The sequence below is a fragment of the Gopherus evgoodei genome, chromosome 3, assembly GCF_007399415.2.
Source record: "Gopherus evgoodei ecotype Sinaloan lineage chromosome 3, rGopEvg1_v1.p, whole genome shotgun sequence".
In the NCBI taxonomy this organism is placed as follows: domain Eukaryota; kingdom Metazoa; phylum Chordata; order Testudines; family Testudinidae; genus Gopherus; species Gopherus evgoodei.
In genome coordinates this window covers 40,793,950-40,817,055 of record NC_044324.1, presented here as the reverse complement: position 1 = coordinate 40,817,055, position 23,106 = coordinate 40,793,950, and the positions used below count along the sequence as shown (strand labels likewise).

The window sequence follows — 23,106 nt, the reverse complement described above, 5'->3', positions numbered from 1 at the left end:
CAGGAAATGGTACAGGGTACACATATGCAGCCCACAGTGGAAGGGAGATTCTTGTGCGGCATGACATGGCAACTGTTTTGGACATGTCATTGATGAGCTCTCAAGGGATCTCCATTCCGTCCTTTTGACATGAAAATTTCATAACCACAACGAGTTTGGGCAAGAAACGAGAGAGTTGAACTTTGAGGAACCTTGGGGCTCTGACAGAGGAAACCCCTTCCTGTGTGGGGGTTGGGAGTAAGAAGGTGTAATAGGTTAATAGTGTGCCAAATTCTAAAATCTTGCAGAGAGTTTTCGCTGCTAAATCAAACTAGGTGGGTTCTGTTGACTCCAATACAGGAATATAAAGTGCGTGTGTGTGTGTTTCTCTCTCTCTCTCTCTCTCACACACACACACACACACACACACGGAACTGAACACTTAGGCCTTGGCTACACTGGAGAGTTGCAGCACTGGTGGTGGCTTTACAGCGCTGCAACTTACTCACCGTCCACACTTGCAAGGCACATACAGTGCTGTATCTCCTTGGCTACAGTGCTGCATGTACTCCACCTCTGCCTGGGGAATAATGACTGCAGTGGTGGTGATGCAGCGTTGCTCTGCCAGTGTGGCCAAGAAAGCGCTGTTATTGGCCTCAGAGGTATTCGGAGGTACCCCAGAATGCCTGCTCAGCCACTCTGCTCATCAGTTCAAACTCTACTGCCCTGGCCTGAGGTGACGCACCCTTTAAATGCCCCGGGCAATTTTAAAAATCCCCTTCCTGTTTGCTCAGCCAGGTGTGGAGTGCAATCAATCAGTGAATCTTTCCAGGTGACCATACCACCATGCGCCAAACGAGCCCCAGCATGGAGCAATGGCGAGTTGCTGGACCTCATCAGTGTTTGGGGGGAGGAAGTTGTGCAGTCACAGCTGCGCTCCAGCCGTAGACATTACGATACCTATGGGCAGTTCTCAAGGGCCATGCTAGAAAGGGGTCATGACCGGGATGCGGTGCAGTGCAGGGTTAAAGTAAAGGAGCTGCGGAGTGCCTATTGCAAACCCTACAAGAGAAACCGCCACTCAGATGCTGCCCCCACGACCTGCCGTTTTTACAAGGAGCTGGACGCGATACTTGGGGGTGACCCCACTGCCAATCCAAGGACCACGATGGACAGTTCAGATCGGGGAGAGGAAGGGGAGGTGGAGGAATGGAGGAAACCGAGAGTGAGGGTACTGGGGTGGGGTGAGACACCCCAGAGTCCCAGGAGACTTGCAGCCAGGAACTCTTCTCAAGCCAGGAGGAAGGTAGCCAGTCGCAGCAGCCGGTACTTAGTGAAGGAGAAGCAGAGGAGCGGGTTCCCGGTAAGCAGCTTTTATTTTCAGATTGGAAATGTTTCGGGAGAGGAGGGCGGTTATGGCTGCATGCATGCATGCCTAGATGCGGAATAGCGCATTGATATGGCCTAACACGTCACAGAAATCGGCCTCGGTAATCTCTTCAAAAGTTTCAGCAGAGCGTGGGCAATGCGCCTGCCCAAGTTTATAGGGAGAGCCACTGTGGTCCTTGTCCCAGTCAGGCTAACGCGTCCGCACCACTGTGCTGCAAGGGGGGGGGACCATTGCTGCACACAGGCAAGCTGCATAGGGGCCAGAGCAGAATCCACATTGCTGTAGAAGACCCTCCCGCTCTTCCCAGGTGACCCGCAGCAGTGAGATATCTTCCAGGATTAACTCCTGTGGAAAATGTTGGGAGAGTGTTCAGTGTAGGTCCCCCTGCAGCATTTTGCTCTCCCCAATGCACAGAAACCCCAGCACAGCCCTAAAAAAATCAGTCCCCCTTACTCACCATTTCGGGGCTCCTGTGGGTTGTGCGCGCTCTATTTGGTATGGGAAAATTATGCTAAAAGTGAAGACTGTAAACTCCTTCACTGTGTGGGAATAACTGAGATATAAACAATGCTGCCTCAGTTAACTGTTGCCTTTTTTGCCTTTCCACAAGCGACCTTGAGTTCTCAGCTGCCCGTGTTAACAGCAGCTCAAAGACTCCAAAACCTGCGGAAGAAGCCGCGAAAAAGCAAAGACGACCTGCTGCAAACAGTTATGGATCATTCTGCCGGAGAGAATAAAAAACTGCAGGACTGGAGAGAAAGGGAAAGCAGAATCCGCCAGACAAATGCAGCGGACAGGAAGAAAAGCACAAAGCAGCTGATAAGCATCCTGGCACGCCAAGCGGACTCTATCCAGGCGCTCGTAGCCATGCAGGCAGAGCACTCCCACACCCGTCCACCCCCATCCCAAAACTCTTTCCCTTGTGCCTCAATGTCAGCTCCAAACCGCCTACCCCAGCATCCAGGTTCTTACCTCCACCAGCTGCCTCCAACACCTGTACGTTCACCAACCAGCCCTGAGAACTATGACCCTTACCCTCTGCACTAACCCCCATCACCATGCAATATAGGCATCCTGAAGTGCAGCAGTCATCACACAGCACTCCAGACAGGACATATTCAAACCTGTGACTGTACTGTTCACCACCCCACGCCCCAGCCCTTTTAGGTTCCCAAAATGTTGTGCGTCTGTCAATAAAGTTATTTTCTTTTCAGTAAATGAATTCTTGGCTTTGAAAACAGTCTTTATTATTGCAGAAAGTCAAAGATACCTTAGCCCAGGAAAGAAATAGGCACTGCAAATCAGCTTAGGAAAAACAGATTCCTACTAACATTGTAACCACTGCACTTCACTCCTGTGCAAGGCACCAAGCATTACTGTTGGTTTTCAGCCTCTAATTCCTCCCTCAAGGCATCCCTGATCCTTGAAGCCCTGTGCTGGGCCTCTCTAATAGCCCTGCTCTCTGGCTATGCAAATTCAGCCTCCAAGCGTTGAACCTCGGAGGTCCATTCCTGACTGAATGTTTCACCCTTCCCTTCACAAATATTATGGAGGGTACAGCACGCGGATATAACTGCGGGGATGCTGCTTTCCCCCAAGTCTAGCTTCCCATAAAGAGATCGCCAGCGCCCTTTTAAATGGCCAAAAGCACATTCCACAGTCATTCGGCACCGGCTCAGCCTGTAGTTGAACCGGTCCTTGCTCCTGTCAAGCTTCCCTGTATATGGTTTCATGAGCCAAGGCATTAACGGGTAAGCGGGATCTCCAAGGATCACAATGGGCATTTCAACGTCCCCTACTGTGATCTTCCGGTCTGGGAACAAAGTCCCTGACTGCATCTTCCTGAACAGGCCACTGTTCTGAAAGATGCGTGCATCATGCACCTTTCCAGGCCAGCCTGTGTTAATGTCAATGAAACGCCCACGGTGATCCACAAGCGCCCGGAGAACCATAGAGAAATACTTCTTCCGATTAATGTACTCGGATGCTAGGTGGGGTGGTGCCAGAATAGGAATATGCATCCCATCGATCGCCCCTCCACAATAGGGAGTCCCACTTGTGCAAAGCCATCCATAATGTCCTGTACGTTCCCCAGAGTCATGGTTCTTTTTAGCAGGATGCGATTAATGACCCTGCAAACTTGCATCAAAACGATCCCAACGGTCGACATTCCCACTCCAAACTGGTTCCCGACTGATCGGTAGCTGTCTGGAGTTGCCAGCTTCCAGATTGCAATAGCCACCCGCTTCTCCACCGGCAGGGCAGCTCTCAATCTCATGTCCTTGCGCCGCAGGGTAGGGGCAAGCTCAGCACACAGTCCCATGAAAGTGGCTTTTCTCATCCAAAAGTTCTGCAGCCACTGATTCTCATTCCAGACTTCCATGATGATGTGATCCCACCACTCAGTGCTTGTTTCCCCAAAGCGGCGTTCCACGGTGCTGAGCATTTCCGTGAAAACCACAAGCAACGTCGTGTCGTACGCGTCGGGCGACTCGCAATCATCGTCGGACTCCTCATCACTTTGGAGCTTAAAGAATAGCTCAACGGCCAAACGTGATGTGCTGGCAAGACTCGTCAGCATACTCCTCAGCAGTTCGGGCTCCATTTCCCAAAGAAATTGCGCTGCACAGAAACTGTTGGGAGACTCACAATGGTGCCAAACGTGGACGAAAAAACAGGGACTGCTAGGATGTAAAGTAATGCATCACGGGGCATTGGGACAGGAAGCAGAATGACCCGCACCCTTCCGTCCCCTTCCCACAACCCACAGTGCCAAAATGGGACAAGGTTCTCTGTGGTATAGCTGTCCATAATGCACCACTCCCAACAGCGCTGCAAATGCTGCAAATGTGGCCATACTGTAGCGCTGGTAGCTGTCAGTGTGGCCACACTCCAGCACTTTCCCTACACAGCTGTACGAAGACAGCTGTAACTCCCAGCACTGCAGACCTCCAAGTGTAGCCAAGGCCATATACTCTCCGTTTCCTCTCAAAGATAATCTGGGGCAATTGAGACACATCAGCAGTACAATACCAAAATTACATCTCCTTTCTGTTTCCCCTCCCTTGCTTTGCCTGTATTGTTTTTTTAAGTAATCTCTTCAGGGAATTAAGTCTCTTACTATGCATTTGTATGATGCGTAGTACAATGGGGCCCTAAACTCCGTTGGGGCCTTTATCTAATGTATACATATAATTCATTTTTAAAACATCTCTTTTCATTTGTTCCCTTTAAAGAAAAAAAGACACGTGAATGCTATTACATAATTAGATCTCTGTTTTAGTTTTAAATTGCAGCAAAGGAGATTCAGGTTGAACTGTGGCAAAACCTCCGAACTGTAAGAGTAGTTAAGCGCTGGAATAAATCACCTAAGGAGGTTGTGGAATCTCTGTCACTGGAGCTTTTTAAGAACAGTGTAGACAAATATATTGGTCAGAGATGATGTAGATAATACTTAGTCCTGCCTCAGTGCAAGGGGTTGGACTAGATGACCTTTCAAGGTCCCTTCCAATCTTACATTTCTATGATTCTATTATTATCAGACTAAAATAGTATCCTAATATGAATACTTTTTCATGTGTTTCTTTTTCCTTTTTAAAACAACAAAAAACAATGGCATTTTAATTGAATTAATATTCACTTTCATCACACAAACCCTCTTCTCATCCCAGGATCTTTTCCTTCTATTAGTATGGAGAGTTATAAAATTGTATTAATATGGATTAACCATGTATTTGCAATCTAAGACTTTTTATGATTAAGCAATGAGAAATGTATTAACAGCTATACATTGAGAATTACAATGCTGCCTCAGGGTTTCTTTCTGCAGACAGTAAGTGGAATAAGTGCTCAGCATTTCAAACAGACAAAGCAGACAAAAAGGATGGTGTTTTTCCCTACAAACAAGCCATCTTTAGCGCAATTCATATACTGAAATGTTCTGATATTCTAATGCCAACAGCAATATGACATATATAAAGTGTGTCAATAAGAGAAATATATGCAGATATAAACCTTATTTGTTCTTATAAACAGCTATACAGCAACTTTCTAAATAACTGTTTATATTCTCCATTTAAATCAACTTTAAATTTAAATAAAGAAAGCCAATACTTACTTGTGCATATTTTCCACTCCTATTATGATCATGATATAGTAGGAAATTCCACTTTGTACAACAAAATGTAAGGCATACCTAGAAAAAATTATAATAGTCACTCCAGGCAATCATTTTTCATTACCAACAGTCTAGCACATATATGTTTTCCTTACTTGAAATGAAAAGATAGTTAGATTTTCAATCCATCAGTAGTTGTTACATGCTTAATAAGAAGATCTCCTTTAAATCTACTTTAAGGTAGGTAACTGAAAAACAAAAAAAACCCCACCAACTTTTGCGCTTCACTATTTTCTTATAAAAGTATCTGTTTGAGAGCTTTTTGCATTCAAAATATCAGGTCCCTTATCCACTCTGTTTTACAGAGGACCTTGACATCTTTAAATGATCTGAACAGTTGTCTCACACAAGCCTATAAAGGAGAGCTCCACTCAGGTTATCTGAGGAAGAGCATGCTGGGAGCTTGAGTTGTGAGAATTAGTCTTCGCACATCATACACAAACAGTAGAAGGTGAAAGTAAAGTTCACATTTTGCAGTTCGCTTTTCACCTAATGGCAAAATATGATAATTGACAGTTGTGGGGACTAATGTTCTACTTATACAAAGAACAGGTACAGCATGGCAGCAACAATGTTTTCCTAGACCGGGGTCAGCAACTTTCCACACGCAGCCCATCACAGCAGCGGTCCCCAAACTTGATTTGCGACTGGTTCAGGGTAAGCCCCTGGCAGGCTGCAAGACACTTTGGTTACCTGAGCGTCTGCAGGTATGGCCACTCGCAGCTCCCAGGTTCATCATTCCCGGCCAATGAGAGCTGCGGGAAGCAGTGCGGGCCGGGCCACTGCCATCAAGTTATTTTATACTGACAATCAAATCACCATCAGTTCGTGAAGATCCAGTGATTAAAACAGTTTTGACTATCCATACATTTTCCTCATTGTTTTTACAAATAACATGGTGCTAGAAAGTCCTACTTCCCTGTTGAAAAATGACATTGGTAACAAATTTCCCTCAAGTTTATTTTCTTAATAGTATTTGTGACACTATGCCCCATATTCTTCATAGAAATATGTTTATGATATGAATATGGCATAACTAAGATGCATTTTATACAAGATGGGTCATGTGAGAGATCATTGGAAAGATTATGATTTACTATGCATGTATCATTTCTGTATCTGAAGTTAGGAATATTAACTATGTAAAAAAATTATAAAAGTGTTTACATCTGAGAAACACCCACCAGACAGAATGTAATCGGTCTGGATGGGCCATTAGGGAGAATGATAGGACTCTGAACACGCTAATCCCCCACCTTCTTGAGAAGTTTCCTGTGATGCTGCTTTGACACTGCAGGGTCATGTGATCATGTCACCAGTTACTGGATTCAACTGGGGGAGGGGTGGGAGAATCCCACTGAGAGACAGATTCCCACCACATGTAAATCTTTTTTAAGGCAGTGAAGTGAGGTAACCAGGGTTGGTTCTTTAATGAATCCCCACCCAAGATGACTGCTGGAAACACCTAAGACTGATCTCGGGAAGAGAAGAACTGGAACCAGGCTAGAAGGTGTCTGGCCCATGAAAGGAATATCTGGAATTCTAAGCTACAGACAAGAAAAGTTTGTCTTCAAGAATCTCCACAGCCTACTTAAAGATGACATTTAGGGTGAGAAATTACTACTTGTAGCCAGTAGTGCATTAAGTTTAGTTTACATGCTTCCTTTATTTGCTCAGTAATCTACTTGGATCTGTTTGCTATCCCTTATAATCACTTAAAATCTGTTCTTTGTAGTTAATAAACTTGTTTTTGTTTTCTGTAAACCAGTTTGTGCAATTCATAACTCGGAGAGTGGGGGCAAAAAGCTGTGCATATCTTCCTCCACACTGAGGGAAGGCATGATTTTCATGAGCTTACACGGCACAGATTTCTGTGCAGTGCAAGACAATACAATTTTGCACTACAGAGAGGGATGCACTTGAATGCTGGGCAATCCCTGAGCTGAGTCTTCCCACACAGAGCTGATCTCAGTGTCTGTGTCCTTTTGCAACTGAGTTGGTCCTGTCTGTGTGTGTATTAGAGGAGGCCTGAGGGCCTGGCACAGCAAGACAGGGTGAGGGAGCCCAAGCTGGTGGAACGGGCAAGCTCAGTGGTATCCCATTACATCAGGTGGCTCCCTCCGTGTTTGATCTTCATTAGGCAGACTCTCTCTTGTTTTGGGACCATCTTATCAAAAGAGATCAAATGGTTAAAATACTACTAATTTATTTGGAAATTTTCTTTCCCATACAAATACAGCCTAAAAATCAGCTGCTGTTGCTAGTCACCTTCAGCTCAATTATCACAGACATTTATAAGGCAAGTTTTTCTATAAATCTCGGGCCTTCATTTCTTCCAAAAACTGCTTAGCCTTTTTGATATAAAAGCAGGTCCAATTCACACGGATCTCCATTATTACAAAAAGATCCTTGCATCAGCAGGAGTTAGCCTATTAGAGATATAAGAAGGTTAATATTCATATTGGCTTTGATGTAACACTGTTGCAACTTCTTTTTTAAGAAAGAAATGCAAGTTACAAATTACTTGGACAAGTTAGATGTCTTCAAGTCACCAGGGCCTGATGAAATGCATCCTAGAATACTCAAGGAGCTGACTAAGGAGATATTTGAACCATTAGCGATTATCTTCGAAAAGTCATGGAAGACGGGAGAGATTCCAGAGGACAAATTGGAGATAGTCCAGAGAAGAGCAACAAAAATGATTAAAAGGTCTAGAAAACATGACCTATGAGGAAAGATAGAAAAAAACTGGGTTTGTTTAGCCTGAAAAAGAGAAGACTGGGAGGGGACATGACAACAATTTTCAAGTACGTAAAAGGTTGTTACAAGGAGGAGGGAGAAAAATTGTTTTTGTTAACCTCTGAGGATAGGACAAAAAGCAATGGGCTTCTATTCAGCAAAGGCAGTTTAGATTGGACATTAGGAAAAACCTGTCAGAGCAGTTAAGCACTGGAATAGATTGCATAGGATACACAAGGAGATCTTGGCAGACCAGTAAAGTGCGCAGACCACTGCTGCTTACTGCTAATGTTAACCAAGCCAGCAGGCCATAAGTGAGCCTATGCAGCAGCCTTAGCATGACCAAGTCAGGAGGGGAGGGCTTTGGGACTACCACAAAAAGGACAGCTTGACCCAGAGTCCTTCCTGATAATATCTCTGTTGAAACTGCTGAGGTATATATTTAAAGAAAAACAAGAAGCTTATCTATATGTGCCCTCAGGAATGTGTCTATTACAGGCTCAAGGCATGCAAACTCTGCAAAAACACAACTGGCTAATTGATAATCAGAGGTAATTCTCTTGCTTAACCTTTGAAATTGCTTGCTTAACAAGTTTTATTTGAGTGACATGTTATTATAACACTTATGAATAAATAAGGGAAGAAAGTTTTGGGTAGTTGGATTCTTCAGGGACTCTTCTTCTGGACACATCTTGGGGATCTCACCGGCAGACGCAAGATTGGCCATCGGAAGGCTGCTGCTGTGCCACTCAAGAGCCACTCCTAACTTCAGTAATTAGTGGGGGTTGAGGGTGTTTTATTAACCTGTGGCGGACATGTGTAAGTGCTTGACACTAAGTTAAGTATAGCTTTAAGTGAGAGCACTCTTGTATTGTCCTGTTTGTGCCAGTCATCTATCAGTCAGACAGCCATGTCTCCATTGATTTATTTCCTGACACCACCTTGCACAGAGTAAAGCTACCAAGAGCCTTGGGTTGAAAGAACCACAGGTAACAAGGGCAGCTGTGGAATCTCCATCACTGGAGATTTTTAAGAGCAGGTTAGACAAATGCTTTTCAGGGGAGGTCCAGATAATACTTAGCCCTGCTTTAAGTGAAGGGGACTGGACTAGAACGCCTCTCAGGGTCCCTTCCAGACCTACACTTCCATGATTATGGGCATGTGTATAAATAAACTGCAAACTTATACACATAAAACTGAAAGATAACATTAACAATAAGCTTAACTTTCTGATTTCCTAAATCTATAAGCAATGTCTGCAGCAAGCATATGTTCAGGTACCTGTGTGACTAAACTGAATATAGGGGCCAAAACTGTAGTTCAGAATTCTAGAACTATGCAAAGAGAAGGGGGAGGGGTATTAGCTCATCCTATCTTAATGTTTTTAAAACGTTGCCAGAACATTTTAGTCAATTAAGAAAATGCCTTAGCCAATATATACCGGTGCCTCAAGAGAAAGTTGGACTAGCTGTTCTGCCACACATCAATTAAGCCAACTCCCTCTTGTTCATCCTGAACTAGCCTGATAAGTATTGAGCCACACTGCATGGAAACAACTAGATTATACAGTCTGTAGTGTAATTTACATACATAAAAGTAAATGCAATTCTTGTATCGCCCCTACTGCTGTTCTGGCCAATTACATCTTGAGTATATACAACAGTCAAGAGTGTGGCAGAAGAACCTATACAGAATATCATATATTGAGATATTCTAACAGCAGTCACAACTTAATCTTAAAAAGATATGCGCCAGAGTCCACCTTCCTTCCAGGCCCTTCCTGGTGCCAGAGAAACACTCTATAGCAATAATTCTGTTCACGTCCCTTCTCCCATGGTATTCAGATCTGTATTCAGTATTCAACAAAAAACAATGCAAGCTAATTGATATTTTGAGATTAAGGAGTGGTATCTAGGCATGTGATTAATTTAGTATTGCCTCATAGCTAGGCTTAGATGTACTAGTTTTATTGATAAATGTTGGTAAATATTGATTTCACTGAACACGTACGCACACACACACAAAAGTATGTCCATAAATGATAATCAAAATTTACAGGCAAGCAAAGTAAGAAAAATACAGCTTGAAAATGTATCAGAGTTTGATTTCAGGATACTTATTTTGCATACGTTGACCTGCAATGTTGACAGTTTGCGTTTTAACAGTTATAGAACTTTAACTTTTTTAATCTCAATGTCTGTCATTAAATAGTTTCCTGCAATTGTGAAAATTTAAATCAACAGAAAAAATAGACACTGAAATTATCCATTGAAGCTATAAAAAAATTACTTTCTGCCATACCTACTCAGAGCAGTATGTTACACAAATTTATCACAAGTTGTACAAATTTAGTTTTTATTTTAGCTCTTCCTCTCTCCTCCCAAAAACAGCTGCAAGATCCAATCCTTTGAAAAGATCTTCAGAGAATTAAATACTATGGCATTTAGAGTACTTTCCATCTCAGTTATATTGGATGGAGCATATATTACTACACAGAAAGTGTAGTAAATTTAACTGTAATAAACTTCAGCAGCACTAAATATCAAAACGTATGGAACAAAACACATGAAACGGTTGAAAAAAGAAGATAAAATGCTACTTACCATCCAAAACAAAAAAGTGCAAGATAAAGGCCTAAAAGCGTGGCAACAACATGTCTTATAAATGAGCTAGTTTTGCTTGAATGAAGGTATGTTCGAAACCAAACAGCCGCAAGCAAGGCAAAGAGTTGGCACACTACGAAGTTAACCTGCAGAGAAAAGACAGCTGTTATTCTACACAAACGTCATATACCTTGCCTCCAAATCAAAAACCTTACCAACAACACCCGCCCACTAATGATAGGGCCAAAAGTTCTAAAAACTAAGTACTATATTCTATACCACTGAATTACTGAAGCATCTTACAATTTTAAAGAATTAATCTTCACAACACATTTCTAAGGTAGGAAAGTCTATTCCCATTTTACAGATGGAAAACTAAAAGGAACAGAGAGGCTGATTCATCAAGATTACAGAGGAAGTCTGTGACAGATCCAGAAACTGAACCAAAATAACATAAATCTCAGACCAGTGCCTTAAGCACAAAGCCATTCTTCCACTTCTGATAACTCGGCTTTGTTTTTGAACTGGGATACCATTTTTAGAATGTTGCCTTCTTTCGTCTGAGACTAGAGCTGAACTTTGCTTCCATCAGGGCAGAGAACCTACTTTCATGGTCTGTCCTCAGATCTAAAAGAACCAGTTGAAGTTTTGGAGCTGAATAGAGGCAGAGTGTTGTGCAGCCAGACCGCTCCTTTTACTGTGCTGTCCTCACAGGCAAGTTGACGTATAATACAGGTGACCTGCCATTCTGCTATGGGTGAAATGATTAGGAAGACGGCTTTACCACTGGAAACAGAAGTTATGTTCTGAGTCAGACTGACTGTGGCATGAAGAGTTTTCAAAGTCTTATGCCAAGGCTGTGATGAAGTGGTTCTCTTCCTCTAGCATAGCAATCACAGAGACTTGGGCTATGGACAGCCTGATAAACCTAGTTCTCTTCACTCAAAATAGAATGTTTCTCACGGTCACAAATTTTCCATCTATTTTGCAGACCAGCTTATTCATCTGATTATTCCAAATCTATTTTTATATCAGATGAACACTTTCATGGTGGGGAGAACTGTGGTCTCTTCTCCATTTACATTTCCACACAAGTTATTCACTAGTTCTGTAGGTGTTTCGGTAGCTTCAACCTGCAACTGAAATGTGAATATGTGTCCCTCCTTTTCATAAAAATTGTTGAATTTTACATTGATACACTGCTCTTACTGGCAGAGACTATTGTGCTTTCCTTCAAGAAAACATGGTATGGACATCAGACATGAGAAACTGTTAAGCCATTTCACTTATTGTTGATACTCTGGGTAGACAGTTCCCAAAAAAGGAAGGCTACACAGTCCTCAAACTTCCTTAACGCCTTTCAATCTGCTCTAGTCTTGTTGCTAGACAATGTCCTGGTGACATTCACAGATAGGGCACAGCTGAATGCATGGAGACATTCAGTGGCAGAGTCCAGGAAAGCATTAAGTGAGCGCAATGAGAAGAGGCAGGATGCAATGCTGAGACTAAAGTGGGAGCTGCAGGAAAGCCAACAAGAGCACAGACTGTCCCTACATCCACTGTACAACTCCCTGCCCTCCTCCCCAAGTTCCATATCCTCCTCACCCAGATGCCCAAGAACACAGGAGGGTGGGAGGGAAGCTCCGGGAACCCGGCCACTGCACTCCAAAGACTGGTCCAAGCAACAGAAGGCTGTCATTCAAACAGTTTTGATTTGTAGTGTGGCCACAATAAGCAATGTGGCCTTGTCCTTCACTCCTCCCCCACCCCACCCAGGACACCTTATCAGTTATCTCCCTTTTTTTTTTAATTAATAAAGAAAGAATGCATGGTTTCAAAACAATAGTGACTTTATTTCCTTTGCCAGCTGAGAACAAAGGGGGGAAGTTGGTTGCCTTACAAGGAGTTAGAATCAACAAAGGGGCGGGTTTGCATCAAGGAGAAATACACACAATTGTCACACCGTAGGCTGGCCAGTCAAGAAACTGGTTTTCAAAGCCTCTCTGATGTGCAGCACGCCTACCTGTGCTCTTCTAATCGCCCTGGCGTCTGGTTGTTCAAAACTGGCAGCCAGGCGATTTGCCTCAACCTCCCACACCACCATAAACTTCTCCTTCTTACTCTCACAGATATTATGGAGCACACAGCAAGCAGTAATAACAATGGGAATATTGGTTGTGCTGAGGTCTAACCTAGCCAACAAAGAGCGCCAGCGAGCTTTTAAATATCCAAAGGCACATTCTACCACCATTCTGCACTTGCTCAGCCTAGAGCTGAACTGCTCCTTACTACTGTCCAGGCCAGGGATTGGCAATCTTTCAGAAGTGGTGTGCTGAGTCTTCATTTATTCATTCTAATTTAAGGTTTCGCGTGCCGGTAATACATTTTAACATTTTTAGAAGGTCTCTTTCTATAAGTCTATAATATATAATAAAACTATTGTTGTATATAAAGTAAATCAGGTTTTTTAAATGTTTAAGAAGTTTCATTTAAAATTAAATTAAAATGCAGAGCCCCCTGGACCGGTGGCCAGGACCTAGGCAGTGTGAGTGCCACTGAAAATCAGCTCGCGTGCCGTCTTCAGCACGCATGCCATAGGTTGCCTACCCCTGGTCCAGGGTGTACAGTAGTACAGTATGGCTTCATGAGCCACGGGAGCAAGGGGTAAGCTGGGTCTCCAAGGATAACTATTGGCACTTCAACATCCCCAACAGTAATTTTCTGGTCTGGGAAGTAAGTCCCTTCTTGCAGCTGCTCAAACAGCCCAGAGTTCGTAAAGATGCAATGGTCATGCAGCTTTCCCGGCCATCCCACGCTGATGTCGGTGAAACATCCCTTGTGATCCACCAGTGCTTGCAGCACCATTGAGAAGTACCCCTTGTGGTTTATGTGCTGGTTGGCAAGGTGGCCTGGTGCCAAGATAAGGATATGTGTTCCATCTATCGCCCCACCACAGTTAGGGAAACCCATTGCAGCAAAGCCATTCACTATGACCTGCACATTACCCTTGACAGCAGAACGTCAGTGACTGCTTTGGCTACTTGAATCACAGCAGTACCCACAGTAGATTTGCCCACTCCAAATTGATTCCCGACTGACCGGTAGCAGTCAAACATTGCAAGCTTCCACAGTGCTATCGCCACTCGCTTCACAACTGTCAGGGCAGCTCTCATCTTGGTATTCCTGCGCTTCAGGGCAGGGGAAAGCAACTCGCAGAGTTCCTGGAAAGTGGCCTTACGCAACCAAAAGTTTCTCAGCCACTGGGAATCATCCCATCACTGCAACACTATGCAGTCCCACCAGTCTGTGCTTGTTTGCTGGGCCCAGAATCGGCGTTTCACAGTATCAGCCAGACCCACTGCCACCATGACGTCCCAATTGCCACAGCTCATGCTTTCAGGAACATCAGTGTTCATGTTCTCATCACAATCGTCCTCATGCTGCCATCTCTTAGCCAGGTTCTGCACATACTGCTTCCCACAGTGCACTGATCCATGCGTCAATGATAGCCACAGCAGTGAGGACACACTCCGCTGACTTAATGCACTTAGTGGGGACTGTCGCAGCCCTAAAAGCCTATGCTCAAACATGGCGTCTGAATGGCCAATGTCGGTCAAAAGATCACATTGGTACCATGTGCAACACCGTAGTGCGGTGTGCAACATTATAGTGCCATGTGCATTTTCCCGCTCTTTTTCCCTGGTCAACTAAGGTCAGACTAGTGCCGTGTGCAAAAATACCAGTGTGCCTGTTCTTGAACCTTCTGTCAGTCAAAAGGTCAAGTTGGTGCTGTGTGCAGAAGCATAGGGCTGTGTGCAAAAGTAGTGTGCCAGTGCAGCTCCCATTGACGTAGAGGGCACCAGCTCAGAACCTGGTTGGTGAAGGAGCTAGAGACCAATCAGACGCTGACACAAGTAAGAGCCTTTGAATAAAACCATGTCTCGCGCCAAGACCTGCAGGCGTATCCACACGTTAGCTGGAAGGCATGGATCCCCCTTCCAGCTAGAAGGGTCTCCTGCGTATTTTGCCGGCTCGTGTCATGTCGTTACGAATTATTTCCCACCAATTTGTCATGGCCTTGGTGTCTGTACTGCTGGTCAGCTGCGCCTGGAGTGTGGTATATGCATTCTAATTGCTGTAAATACTCTGTCTGCTTAGCTTCTTCCTTTTTCCCCTCTTTTACTTGGTACCAAGTTATGTATATAGTATATGAAAGTTAAATTGTTGTATTAATTGCTATTGTGGTTAATTGTTGTATTTTACAGTGTTTGGTTAATGTGTGCACAGTTTATTTAGTTTTTTGTGTATCTGTTCTTGATTTTAGTAAGCAGTTAATTATAGATTGTTTGATTTCTTGTTGTTGGATGTAAATAGATTGTTTCACGTTGTGTAAATATTCTTGTTCTAATAGTATTGTTAGTTAGTAAAAGCGCTCCTCCCCAGCCCAAGTTGCAACTTATCCCCCATCAATAAATGGCCACGTGGTTTTGAACTTTCAATCTGTCACGTTTTGATTTTCCTCACTCAGTCAAAAAACTTACTTGAACCTGTATTGGTCTTGGACAGGGACATACATAATAGACTGTATAAAACAGATTTCTAAAAATCGACTTCTATAAAATCGACCTAGTTTCATAGTGTAAACATACCCTTAGATTACAAGCTCTCCTGGGCAGAGACTGTGTTTTCAAGATACTTGTAGTTAATTATAGCATGTCTATGTTAAAAAGAATCTTAAGTTTGCAAAATCCAGCACTTAAAAGTTAGGAAATGTAAGAATTAAGACTGCCTATGCAACCTTAATTCACCCTTCTTGGACATACACATTATGATATTGTCTTTACACAACTGAATACTCCCTCTCCCCCCTCCACAGAACCTCTGCCTCATTCAGTGAACAGTTACTTTATTCACTGTTTCTTCCTTCTCGTTCTGTGTGTGATCTCAGGCCTTACTTAAACACACATCACTCTACCCTCATTTCCATGGAGTTCTCACCAGCCTATTTGAGTGCTGAAAAAACAATGAATTCACCATCATAACACCTCTGTAAAATTACTACCCCAATTTTACAGACTGGCATCTGAAGTACAGAGTAATTAAGACCAAAGTGTCTACTAATTTTGGGTGCCCAACTTGAGACACCTCGGGCCTGATTTTTTCAGAATACTTAGCATTTTTATTAGCACTTTATATATCAAAGCACAGTTTCAAATGTTGCAGTTATGAGCATTCAGCATTTCTGAAAATCTGGCTGCAGGTGTCTCACGTCGGGCATCCAGAAAAAAAGGAACATCATTAGTGGCCAACTGTGAATGTTTTGGTTAAGTGGTATGCCCAGATCACTTAAGTACTCTGGCAGAGGCAGTGATAAATCCACTTCGCTGCTCTAAAAAGTGAAGTGATCACGTAATTAAAGACTACATCATAATGCATGCACTCAAGATAGCCGAATAAAATTTGCACAGGCAACCTTTATTCTAGCATCCTCTGACTTTTGAGTGCTTGACTTTAAAAAATATATATTCTTTTAATACATTTCTTTTTTATTAAAAATCCAGAACTTCTGTCATGTGGAACCATACTGAGATACAGACACACACAACTTAGGTCATTAGAAGGGTTCTGACCGTTCGATCTACAGCACAAAACTCTACCACTTGAACTAATGAATAACTAGTAGCACTGCAATTACCTTCAATGTGTACTAGGCACTAGAGCAATAGTTTTCAACTTTTTTTCATTTGCAGACCCCTAAAAATGTAAAATGGAGGTGTGGACTCCTTTGAAAATCTTAGTTTGCGGCTCCTCGGGGTCCATGGACCACAAGTTGAAAAACACTGTTCTATGGTAACAATCTTTCATGGACTTCTTAGACACAGTCTGTGGGCCACAGGTTTAAAACCACTGCACTAGAGGGACGTGAGAATTTGACAGTCAGTTCCTACATCCCTCTGCTTTCAGCAAGTGAGACTCAGCACTCCTGGATTCAATTCCAGATTCTGGAGGGAGTGGTTAGACACTTCTGCTCCTGTATACCCAACCTGTCTGCCTTTCCTTCTATCCTCCACCCCACTTCCCAGCTCCTGCCCTCCAGAACCTGTGCAGCTACTCCCTCCTTCCACCTCACACATCCAAGCTCCTGCCCCCCTCTCCCAGTTCCCCTTGCATCCTCCAGGCATCCCCTGGCTGCTGGCCCCCTCCCCTTCTTACTCCTATCCATACCACCATTTGGGTCCTGTAACACCCCAATTCCTCACCCATTTCATCTTCATTCCAGTCAGGCTACTCCTCCTCCATGCTCCATGGGTACCAGCATCAAGAGCACTGAGAGCACAGGAGATAGTTTCCCTGCTTTCCATTTCAGTGACCATTATCACAGAAACCCTTGACTGCCAGGAGAAGCAACTGTAGAATTGTTGCTCAGGCCCTGTATTCCCACACTGGTGTATGCTCCATTACTCTGTGGGAATGACCCATATGCAGCCCAGCTGATAGATAAGAGCTGTGTGGGGATACAGTATGCTCAATAAAGACTATCTTTGGAGAATTTAGCTGTCAAACTAATAAGGCTCTATGAGAATGTGAGCATAGAAATTTTTTAAATGGGTGCCAGTAACGTGGCCAAATTTGGGTGGATTTAAAAAACAAAACAAAAATAAACTACACAGATATCAAAAGGCACAACCCAGACACCTTGGAGACCTCTTGCTTTTACTCCACCCCCACCAGTCCATGAAATTTTGAGTCCCCACTTCAAAACATGGACAAACTCTAGTGCCTCAATGAAACAGTTGCAGATTTACACACACACACGCACACACACACACACACACACACACACGCTAGCCATTTTAGCTGAAACATTCTGGAAATAAAAAAATCTGCCTGAAGTCAACATCCAGCATGGAATGATTAAAGTCTGGCAAGATTATAAGCAACTTGTATTGGGAAGCAACATGCAGCCATAACTATAGGCAGCACTAACATCTCCCTCTATAATTACAGTAGCACTTAGAGGTCCCAAAAGATATTAAAGGTTCTATTGTGCAAGACAGTGTACATACTAGAATTAAATCGCAGTTAACTTATGCTATTAACTCAAATAAATTAATCACAATAAAACAATTAATCAACATTTATCACAGTTTTAATTGCACTGTTAAACAGAATAAAGCCTTTGAATAAAACCATGTCTTGCGCCAAGAATAAACAGAATACCAATTGAAATTTATTAAATATTTTGGATGTTTTTCCTACATTTTCATATATATTGTATTCTGTGTTGTAATTGAAATCAAAGCGTATATTATATTACAAATATTTGCATTGTAAAAATTATAAAAGAAATAGTATTTTTCAATTCATACAAGTACAGTAGTGCAATCTCTTTGTTGTGAAAGTGCAATTTACAAATGTAGATTTTTTTTTGTTATATAACAGCACTCAAAAACAAAACAATGTAAAACTTCAGTGCCTACAAATCCACTCAGTTCTACTTATTCAGCCAAACGCTAAGACAAACAAGTTGTTTACAAGAGATAATGCAGACTCTAAAATTTTACATTGTTTTATTTTGAATGCAGGTTTTTTGTACCTAATTCTACATTTGTAAGTTCAACTTTCACAATAGAGAGATTGCACTACAGTACTTGTATTAGGTGAACTGAAAAATACTAATTCTTTTGTTTTTTTTACAGTGCAAATACTTGTAATAAAAAATAAATATAGAGTGAGCACTGGTACACTTTTTATCTTGTGTTGTAATTAAAGTCAGTATATTTGAAAATGCAGAAACCATCCAAACTATTTAAATAATAGTATTCTATTATTGTTTAACAGTGCGATTAATCGTGCGACTAATTGCGATTAATTTTTTTAATCGCTTGGCAGCCCTAGTACAGACACATAATAAAAGACAGTCACTCCACTAAAAAAACAAAAACAAAAACAAAAAACCTTACAATCACAAAGCTAAGTGTTTAGTACATTTATGGTTATTGTATAAGTGAGTGCACACTAAGAGGTACTTTAACTGTATCACACTCTCTCTCACACACACACACACACACACACACACACACACACACACACACACACTTTTCGGTGCAGAGTTGGAAGCATCCCCAATCTAACTGAGAATCAGATTTTTGTGGTAAATGGAACCCTAAAGAGCGAAATGCTGATTTACAGTTTGTTAGATCTACCAAATGTTTCTACACCAGCAAACTTGTCTTGCTATAGGATACATTGGGGTTATATAAAAATCAATGTGCCATTTGCACAAATTGTAGGAGGTTTAGTATAAAAGTTTAACAGGCCATTTAGTTTCATTTATGTCATATCTAATTTTTGTTTATTCTTAATGAAGAATTTGAAGATTCTTATCAATTAAATATTATGATTCTTGAGGAAGCGTTCACTTTTAACATAAAGCCTAGGAGAACAAGAAAAAAAGGGCAGATTTTCTCACCACCTAGTAAGAATTTCTGGAAAAAATTCGAGTTCAGTTCAAAGTCTCCACACATCCTCCAACAAACTAGACCCTTATCAATCCAAGAAGGAATAACTACATTTCCATGTGTTAAAGAACCAATAAGGAAGAAAGCCTTATAATTATTATAACAAGATGCAGGAGAATTAAGTACTTTGTATTTAATTTTTTCATTTAACTAAGGCCTTGTCTACACTACAAAATTAAGTTGACCTAAGTTAAGTCGACGTACAGTCACTGGAGTAATTACTGCGGTGGCTCATGTCCACACTACGGCCCTTCAGTCAGTGGTTTGCGTCCTCACCAGGAGCACTTCCTCCAACTTAAGTGTGGGGTACTGACAACTGGAGCCCCACCGCTTCCTGTCCCATGGCTGACAGCCTGAGCAGGGTGGCCAGACTCCAGACAGGCAACGTACATAACGCAGTGCCTACACTGACACCGCATCGGCCTAACTACATCGACCTAAGCACTACACCTCTTGCAGAGGTGAAGTTATTAGGTTGGTATAGTGGGCAACTTCCATCAATGGGAGCAAACACTGTAGTGTAGACACTTACGTCCTAGCTCTGTAAGTTGCCTTACATCGCGTAGACCAAGCCTAAGAGTTTACGCTCATTATCTTTTCAACAGCAGCTGTATAGTCTGCGTGTAGCCAGGAGTTACTAGAAACCCCTTCAATCTCCCACACTACTTCATAATGGAGGAATCACCATAGAGGCATCTGCCCAATTGAAATAAATAAAATAAAGTACATTTACTTGTACATATGGTTGTTAATTGGATGGTACAGATTAAGTGTCCCAGACTGTAGAGGCTACATTTCACTAAGGGCCTGCAATGTCACAGCAGCAAAACTGTAGTTAACAGCTTGGCAGCAACAGCAGAAAAAACTGTTACTAACCTTTCCTAACTGTTGTTCTTCGAGAGGTGCTGCTCATGTCCATTCCACATTAGGTGTGTGCACGTTGCGTGCACTGTTGCTGGAGATTTCTCCTTCAGTGGTATCCATTGGACTAGCTCTAGCGCCATCTGGTGCCGGGCATTTATGTGGGGTGCTGCTGGCCATGCATACGCCCTTGATTTCTCTTTTGTGGATCACAGAATTATAGAATATCAGGGTTGGAAGGGAACTCAAGAGGACATCTAGTCCAACCCCCTGCTCAAAGCAGGACCAATCCCCAACTAAATCATTTGGGGAGATGTTAAATTAATTGCTCTCACACTTCCACCCCTTCCATTTATTTCTATCTTTATATATTTCTATTTCTGGGTTTTAAAGAAAAGAAAAAGAGACTTTGCAACAACTTTGTGTACAGCCTTTTTGGCTTAAGGAAAGAAACTCAATCAATAGTTTACCTTCTAAAAATGCTTTCCCACAAATTAAGCCATTGTTGCCAAACACTTTTTCTTAAAAATGAACTAAGTTTTAACAAACCCAAACCCCACAACCTGCAAAAGCTATTTAATATCCCAAATCATTAACAACAATATATCCCTGCTTGGATCCTGCCTTTCCTCTCTGGTAAACTTGATTGAGACATGCCCCAGAATACTTATCAGCTGCCATGATATCAAAAAAACCTTTTCTGAAGTAACTGGTGAAGAATTACATGGCACGCACATGGCCATTAAGAGGAAGGAGGCATTAAGCCATTTGTAGAGCAAGCAGTCTTTCTGAAGAAAGACACTGAATTCTTCAAGCAAAAGCTTTCAATGATATAAACTCTAAAACTATTTCATTAATGGCATCATACTTGGTGACACTGCAAATAACAAAAACTGCCAAGCCTCATTATAATTAGTGAAACATTGACCATCTTTATCTCAAATATCAGCGTTAGATTGGGATCTATTGCTGTCAGTTAAGTCAATGCAATTTTCCTCTCCAATGAGGTAGTCAGTTGATGAATTCATGACATGGCTGCTGCTATTTGTGAACAGCTGCTTAGAAATCAGGAGAACCACTAGTTTTCCACAGAACAGGATAAAACCACAAGTGTGTCTTATTCCACTCAACGTTTTACATTATTCCAGAATGAGTATGAAGGAGCCATACATGAGGCCTGCTTGACAGAACATGCTATCGTAAAAAAAAATATTTGAACCTTTATAACAAATCGGTTCTTGAAGAAAGGTGTCTGCAATCACTGTACTGGTATTTAAACCCACTGTGTAAATCAGCAGTCCTTCTTCCAAAATAGAATTTACTGGATTTAATGTGGCAAATTTTTAAATCATGTGGTCAAGCTCAGAGATGAAGCAAGCATTTTCCTTGCTATACATGTCTCTGTCCTTGCAGAATACTTCACTGATCATCACAGGTTTGCTCTGAAAGCTTCTCTCCAAGGATGAAATACATGGTGGCTTAGGTTCTCAATCTGGAGGGTCACAAACAGATGCCAGTGGGTTGCAAATACCCTGCCTTTCCTACATTGTGGGGGTGCAGGTGTGAAAGAGATTGAACCAATTATTTAGACTAAAGACCATCTTGCCAGGTGTGTCACACACACACACACACACACACACACACACACACACACACAATTTCAGTTTTGATTTGGAGGCCCTACTTTAATCATAAAATAAAAATAAAATAAAATAAAATACTAGCTTCTTAAAGATCTGCAGTCACTACTAGTCTTGCCCAACTTTACCAAGACTAGCAGCAGCTTCTTTTGTCCAACTAATAATAAACCCTATCATTTTAAAATACATTTGTTGGCAGTCATCAGGACCACTAGCCAATCTCGTTCTCATTCTTAACGTTTCTTTTCCAGTATTTGCTGATTATAGTCCAAAACAACATACAGAAAAGACAGACAGACAGACAATTTGTAAATTATATTTCTATTTCTGTTTAACTTTTTCAATTTTTGGCAAATAATTCTTTAAGTATGCTGGGAACAAGTAATGAAGAATACGATCTAGGCACTAATAATCTGGTTTGTGCAATAAATTAGCATCAAATCCAATGAGCCTTTTAAATAGGGCTTACTAAGTCTTTATTCAAAATCACTGCAAGGAAAGAAAACAATGTGTCATTTTGAGCAAAAGTAGATTTATACATTTTCAGACTGAGAACAAGCCAATATTCAGACTCGTGGAGGGAGATGAGATTCAAGCAAAAGGTAATAACTCTGATCAGTAAGCCAATCTCTCAGTGACTCAGCATCATTGGTTCTCAGCAATCATATGTGGCTCCATACAGCTACCCTGTGCACAGGAACAGCCAAACCCTAGGAAACCAATCTGGTTTAAAAGTGGAATTGGAGTAAGAATGCTAATGCTTTTTAAAAAAACAATAAGACAGAAGAAAAACATGACCTACGGTAGTGCTTTTTCTAAAAGGAAACTGGTTTGGCCAGTTAAGGGCTGAGTAACTCAGATTGCAAATGAAAAGTATTTACATCTTCAATACACAAACAACTCCAGGTTTAAATGGTCAAGATGCATTTCCAAGCAAGGTAATTTAACTATTGAATTCACAGTGATAAATGCGTTGCGTCACCTACATAAACAAGTTATGGAATTTCCCTGAGAAACAATATACTGAAAATTGTTATTTACATTGTGATCAGAGTAGTCAAATAGCCAGGGAAACAATTATGTATTTCTTAACATATCACTCACTATTAGGCTTTAGAGATGTTAACTTATAGTAATTGAAAGACATGTTTTTTTTAAGATTCCTTAATACTGTGATACAAATGAACATTCTAGT

General features: G+C 41.9%; 1 protein-coding gene across 1 annotated transcript in view; it reads right to left on the bottom strand.

Moving 5' to 3' along the window:
- The window catches only part of MBOAT2 (membrane bound O-acyltransferase domain containing 2), a 223,450-nt gene that overhangs the window by 174,911 nt on the left and 25,433 nt on the right, over window positions 1-23,106 (bottom strand). The window contains exons 2-3 of the mRNA XM_030555474.1: window positions 10,889-11,034; window positions 5,487-5,564 (exon numbers count right to left, since the gene is read on the bottom strand). Coding sequence (XP_030411334.1) covers window positions 5,487-5,564; window positions 10,889-11,034 — 224 coding nt within the window. The remainder of the gene's footprint in view (window positions 1-5,486; window positions 5,565-10,888; window positions 11,035-23,106) is intronic.